The 7,465-nt window shown below is 34.9% G+C and overlaps 1 protein-coding gene across 1 annotated transcript in view; it reads left to right on the forward strand.

Annotated features, from left to right (window-relative positions):
• The window catches only part of LOC113240586 (carboxypeptidase B-like), a 9,471-nt gene extending 8,370 nt beyond the window's left edge, over positions 1 to 1,101 (forward strand). Inside the window, exon 5 of the mRNA XM_026477920.1 lies at positions 500 to 1,101. Coding sequence (XP_026333705.1) covers positions 500 to 1,054 — 555 coding nt within the window. The 3' untranslated portion in view covers positions 1,055 to 1,101. The remainder of the gene's footprint in view (positions 1 to 499) is intronic.
• Positions 1,102 to 7,465: the final 6,364 nt, after the last annotated feature.

Genomic DNA, 7,465 nt, shown 5'->3' on the forward strand with positions numbered 1-7,465 from the left:
AAATGTAGGTTCCTAAGTACTGCTGGAAGAACGCCTATTAAATTTTTATCAGTCGTTACCCATGAAGTTCTTTTATACTCCGATTTTGAGACTTTAAATTAAATAAACATGGTGTTCGGGCAATCACAACAATTATTACCCCGAGGAAACTACATCGATCTGAAAACACCGTTGTAAACCGCAAGCAGAAACAACACGCTTTTATCTTTTAATGGATAGAGACAGTAATGTATTACGTGTAAAGACTTTAGTAGTTTCCCTGCAAAGCTATTAATGATGAAAATAAATTGTAGATGTATATTATTGTAAAAGATAAACACATCAGACGAAAGGTAAATTGATGATATCTTATTAAAACCAAAATATGATTCTCCATACAAATCATCCAAGCTATAGATATAACTTGACACTATAATTATACATATTTATATGGAATACCATATATATGCGTTATATGGTATTCCATATAAATAATAGTCCGTTTCTTCATTCATTTCAGTTGCGACTGTGGACAAAGAACAGAAGCATCAAAAGTAATCTCGGCTTCATCTGTCCAGGAGTAAATATCAACCGCAATTTTGACGTGCAATGGGGAGTTTCTGACTCAAGTTCCAGTCCCTGTAGCCATATGTATGCGGGAGTAGAAGCATTTTCAGAAATCGAGACACAGCTAATCAAGCACTTGATAGAAAAGTACAGTGGACGAATACGTTTATATTTATCCTTACAGAATAACGGAGGTTTCGTATCATATCCTTGGCAGTATGAAAGAGCCGCCAGTGGTATGTTCAGACAACATCATTTATTAGGGATGGACATGGTAGCAGCTATGAACGAGTCTTATTCCTTAAATGTGGGTTGGTATGCATTAGGTGACAGGGCTTCTGGTACAGGAGCTGATTATGCCCAAATGAATGGTGTGGTATATTCTTTGAACATCGATGCGGTACAAAGAGGAGATGATGGTGTCAATATACCTGAAAATGAGATTGTTGGTGTGATCGAAGATATTTGGAGAGCTGTTGAAGTTGCCGTCAATGATGTTTTAAACTAAATGTTACATTATTGTTAGCATAGCCATTACAAATAAAGAAAGGTTAATTAACCAAATTGATTGTTCGATTATAACAAGTCCTCGGATGCGTTCGAAAGATTATCCTTAGCTGGGAAAAATGTAATAGAATTCTGAAGTAATTTAGAACAATCTTATTCCCCTTGAATGATTAAATAAAAAGGTGAGAATAACAATTCCAAAGGATAAGAAAATTTAATAATTTTACATAAACTTGACGCGATTTGATTCAATATTATGCTAAAATAGTCTCTTGGATTTTTGTGACTATATTAAAATGAATTGCAGTATCAAATTGGAAATTGATTCAGGCAGTTCTTGTGAAAAGTTGAGATTTAATTTAGCAGCCTAACTTGGCTTTTTGTTTCACGCCATGTTGCGGAATTTTAAGAACCAATTTTAAAATATGCTTTATACTGATAACTGAATTTGTATTAGCATAAAGAAAAGAAAAGTTGCATGCATTTGATTTTCCAAACAAACCAACGTTTTGGACTCTTTACAGATCCTATGGTCAAGCTTGACTTGGCTAAGATCTGAAAAACAAAGATTCATTCCTAATGTATAGCAATATTTTCTACTTTAATTCATCTAGTAAAAGAAACGCGCCCTGGAGGCTGGTAGTGTTACTCCCTAGAACGGCAAAGTTTTTTATATGGTAGAAGTAGCCGCTTCTTGTCACCGCGTTGCTTTAACGATTTGAAACGAAAATATCTTAACGAGGGATTACCTGGCCCCTAAAACCAAAGTCCTTTCTTTAATTTCAGAAGTCAACTATTCTCACCACCAAATACGCCACCTAGCGTAACATTCTCATATTTTAATTATGGTCATTTTAGGGATATAAGCAATGGACTTAAAAAAATTAAATTAAAACTTTAATAACCCCTGATACATAACAGTGTTACTCCAAGTAGTCAATAAAGTCAACGAGCCAAAACATGATAGTTTTACTGTAAGAGTGGATTAATGTTCTCATATTATTGTAATGTCGTCGGGTTTATATAGAATATCAAATTGAAGTCGATCGGACAAAGAGAAATGAAATAATTATTTATGTCTTACTGAGATTTCTATTTAACTAACTGAGAAAAGAGCTGATGATCTTGAGCTGAAGAGCTGATGAGTACAGCTGACATGTTCATCAAACATAGCTAAAAACCATCCCGATTAATGATAATAATAATAATAAATTGTTAATTTATCTCAACACATCAATAAATAAATAAGCAACTTTACACAGAATTTAATAACAGAAAATCATCGAGTGTATTACCAGAAATAGAAACGTAATAATGGCCATCCTGGCCCCTCTGGCAACCCTGGCAACTCATTTGGCAAATGGGCCTTATATCATTTTTAAATATCAACTCTCGTTTGCACTGAAATCACGACGAAAGCTGAAATAGTACAGCGCCAACAACCGACCTGTGTGTACGTCTCCGTATATTCCAAAAATATTCTGTATTTATTGTAATAAAGATAATATCTCTAACAATGCCGTGCTGTTCTATTCGGTGGTGTGGGAAAAACTGCAAAACATCTAATTACTAAACAAACGGAATCATATTTAAGTAATTAAATATTAAATGTGTAATTTTTAATTTTCATTGTCCATTATAGCAAAGTCGATCTGGCCAATCGGAGCGCAATTGTCACCGTAATGATTTAGCAGAAGAGTTTTCAAACAAATAAAATAACATTTCGTCTCTATTTCTGGTTGTATACTCTATGCAGACAATAGTGGTGGGAGATAGAAAGGCCTGTGGCTCAGCACAATGGCAGAGTGTTTCTTAGCGTCGCTCATATCTACTACATCTACTACAGCCTGTCATGGTCAAAAAGAGAGAAGAACTACCACAGCTATCATTCAAGTTTTAAAATTAATGGCAGGTTATGAAATATTTGGCACTTAGCACAAAATCAGATATTGGTATTATACACAGAGCACGTACAATTACACTGCAATGCCTATCTCCAAGGTTTGCCTAGACAATAACCTGTTGAAACGTTTCTTACGGAATTATATTATCCTTCAAATAAAAAAAGCCGTTTTATGATCATTCCATCCGTTTGGAGCTAATATACACAGATACATCGACAAAGGCTTCAAACGTGTAATTCCCCTCTTTATGCGCCGGGGGTTAAAAATCTTTTACGGTTTTATTATTCGCATTGTTAAAATTATCTATCTCCCATAATCTTTACGCACCACTGGATTAAATGACTGAGTTTCGTGTTAAAGAACGATCTGTAGTCTTCTGATATAGTCCATTTTCGTAACAAACCAGAACTTTGATAAAGGTATTATTTATAATACATTTGTGTGTTTCACTAACACAGGTATAACGTATAGGAAATATATAAATATCAATTTTAGTATTTCCTCTACATAATAATTATTTTTAGGTCTGACGTATTTCCCGACGTGTCTTGACTCGAGAGCTAGCATTCTTCGAAACTAAAAATGCGGTTGTATCCAAGCAGTATCGATAGTTTTATCGAAATAATGTGTCAATACAACTTGTCTCAAATATGTTCAATGACATACATTACATTACGTATAGAGAAACATTGACACGTATTAATGAACTTTTCTTCGAACTAAACGGGGTAGAAAATTGTGACGTAACTCATTGAAGTTTGAAGATTTTTGCTTCCGAAAGTTGAAAGACGAACAAAGAGCCGGAACTTATTTATTTATTGTTACAGCGTCGCGAAAATAAAAACTTTACACAAATTAATTGAGATTTTTCACGTTTATTTTTTACTGTTTATCCGAAGGAAGGGATTTCCAAAAAATCTCTTTGTTGGCCATAATAAATACTCGTTTGCAAATTCGGTCCCCGATTTTAATATTTATGTCGCGATGACGACGTAAGTGATCGCAGACGTGACTGGAATCAGGACTGGAACATTGTACTGAACGAGGTGATTTGTGAAACAATTTCGTAAGGGGGTAAGTATTTCCTGAGAGGAACAAAATGCTAATAATATAGGTGGTAGAACATGATCTCTTATTACGTAAGATTGTACAGTTTGTAGTCGTTATTTTAGTAACATAGTGGAAGCCATTTCAACTTAGTCTTCTTGTTATCGTACCGATGACATACGCTATAGTAATATGGTCCAAAAATTATTGTCATTGTCCACGTCACTAGTAGCAGCTGCTATGCTGAAATGTGGGATAATGTTTGCCATAGTGATGAAAGGATTTGTCAGTAGACGTAGCGTGTTCGCCGACTGTTGCCCAGGCTGTATCAGATATACAGAGGACATGAGAAGTATGCCATTGAAAGGGGGCTCTAAATATAATCAATGTGCATATTCTTAACTTAATAATTTGATACAGATTATTCATAGAAAATGAAACTGTTTATCCGGATTTAAATCGCGTATATTTGTTTTTGTTTGATACAACAAATATACGAAAAATGTTTCATTTCCTATGTGTAACAATCGCGAAAAACAAAGATTTGTTCACCAGGATATATTTGTAATACTACAACAATTGGTCATCATCTCTTTAGCAATTGAAAACAGTAAAACAATCAAAAGTAAGGTTAAGAATGAAGTAGGAATAAGACATTCTAAGAAACATTATCGAAATTTCAATGTACTGAAATTTTCTAAATAATTAAATATCTGTTTAATAACGATGTGAGCCAAAAGCGAAACTGGCATGATTTCTTTGCGTTACCAGAAAGAACGTCACTAAATTTAAATTTTTATTTGTTAGTAGTAATAATACAGTCATAGCGTGTATTGAAATTTTAAGTTCAAAATAAAACAATTAAATAATTTAGTATCGATATCCTTCCCTTTCGATCGCATCACTAATGTCCACGATTCTGCGCCGTGTCACGTCTCTCCTCGGGGCAATATTTTCCATTTGCCCCCCCTACCCCCTATACCCAACAAGAACGCGAAGGCATTCGGCAAATTCTCCTTATTACCTGCACTGAAAAAACAACGGATTTTCACGTCTCTTCGGAAGAAGTAAGAAGTAATTGATTTTCGATTTCGGAATATTATTTATGGTAATAAAAAGAGCGTCATCCACTCAAGATCCCTTACCTGAGTCACAGAAGAAGAACAAATTTAAACATCTGACATCAGCAAGCCAACAGGGCCCTAAGTAGCGGAATTGTATCGCCACAAATCTCAAAATTAGACCTTGAAATAAAGGGCCGCTAAGAAAAATAAAAAAATAATCCATTTAAAACATATTTCCTGATTTTGATATTACAAAATAAGTGATCGTATTTATTAGACGTAAAGAACATAAACGCGGTTGAGCAGAAAAAAACGACCTCAACACGTTATTCATGTTACGGCACTTATTAAAATAACCAGAACTTGTTGTGACTTGTGGCTAACTTAATAAAAATCACAACGAAACGGAAAAAGCCACAACTCTGTTATGATATTCGACCACTCCGCATTGTGGTTATTGTGAAACTTGTCAACGGGAAATTGCAAACACCCGACGAGTTTGTGTCCATTCTTGAATGCCATTTTGGCGTATAAACATCAGTATGCTAATTATAGCTGGTAACAATAATTTAATTAGAAAAGATAAAGAAGCGACAATGAAAAGGAATGTTTTATTTTCTTAAAAAAAATGATTACAACCTGTCCGTTGTATTGTGGTTCCGTCAGCTAACTTTCACAATACGTTATGGTTTTTGTAACAACCACAACGCGTAGTGGTCAAATTATTAGCAGTAGAGCTCCTTGTGAATGAGTTCCTCCAGGGAATTACTGCCACCTTGCCTACTTCTGCCATCGAGCAGTAATGCTCACATTATTGCGTTCCGGTTTTGAAGGGTAAGGGTGCTGGTAAAGTTACAGGTACATGGAACTTACCAACTTATGTCTCAGGATGACGCAGTGGCAGTGGCGTCTCAGATTTTTGCGGTTTAAATGTCTCAGTGGCACTGCAACTGTTATGGGTAGGTGTGCCGCTTACTACCAGGTGCACGATTTGTTGGTACTGTCGTTAGTATCATAAAAAATCACGAGAGAACTAGCGTTTAGCTATTAATGACTGCCATAACACGAATAATGTGTTGTGGATATTCTAAAAAAAACCACAACGTGTTGTGGGCGTTTTTACCGCTCAATAAGTGTTTTCGTTCATTGAGCCTAACATATCGTACAACAAATAGACGCCTTGACATCGAGTTGCGGACATTAGCCCATTACACTAAAGTACCTACAACACAGAATGGTGCCGGGTGGCTGAGGCGAAATTTTTGTGACACTCAATCGGCTCGTTGGAAAATACAGAAACCCACTAATTTTAATCAAATTACTTGATGGAATTTATCACAACACTGATAAATTCTTTACTTCAAATGGTTGCTATACTTATTGTGCCTGTAGGCCTAGAACAAGCAACAAGTAAGTAACGTTACAAGGAAACAAATTTACGATTACCTTAAACAATACCTTGTGTTGTTTATTTCAATCGCATTGTTTTTTTTTTCAGTAGTCTTAAAGTAAACATTGAGTGACAAGTATTTTATACATGAAGTTTTAACCTTAATCGATTATACTTAGAGCACAATTTAGGGTTGTTGATAGACTTTTATCGGCAACTAGTTCCATAAAGCTAAAATCTAATTAGGACAGCAATAATGTTTGTCGCGGATTTAGAAGATTTCAGTTCAATGGTCTTGCAGGAATATTTAAGTAAGTACTTAGAAAGGAAATAACTAAACAAAGTGAATAGAAAATGTACTAGTAATGTAGAAGTATTGCTGCTTTGGATGGCATTTCACTGACTATATAATTGAATATAGGGTAATTGACCAGATTTAAGTTGTTTATAAAAGATAAATCTTTTACTTCCTTTTTATCCTTACTTTAAAAAAAGATGGCTCGAGAAACATTAAGAACGGGAATAGTGTTTCAATTAGTTGATTGGCGTTCCAGACAAACTAGCAGTGCAAGGAAAATGCAGCGGTGTTCTAAATTCATTGAAAAGTTGGAGCTTTTGGATTACGCCGCATTACCATTCGGGCTTGTTGGGAAGTCGCGGAAGATGGCCTTAGTGATGTGAAAAGGGCACTATCGACTTCGGTGCCACGTATTATGTAAATAAAGGTTTTGGGGAACGAAATACTGCAAGCTATTTGAGAAAAATGCTGCTTTGTACATTTTGTTTGGGAAGAAGATGCATGAGAGGTCTATCGTAGATGGATATATTAGCGCAATGGAATAAATAGCATAAATTAATGGTATAAAGTACAAAAAGCCGGTATCTTAGGTGCAAGTGAATCTTCCTATGGATGAGTTCATGATGAATTTTGTTTTGATTTTTCTTTTTGTATGTTGATGATGATGCATATATTTTAGAGCATACGTTATAATAGTTACAAGAGTAAA

The sequence above is a fragment of the Hyposmocoma kahamanoa genome, unplaced genomic scaffold, assembly GCF_003589595.1.
Source record: "Hyposmocoma kahamanoa isolate Upper Pololo Valley unplaced genomic scaffold, ASM358959v1 157, whole genome shotgun sequence".
Taxonomy (NCBI): domain Eukaryota; kingdom Metazoa; phylum Arthropoda; class Insecta; order Lepidoptera; family Cosmopterigidae; genus Hyposmocoma; species Hyposmocoma kahamanoa.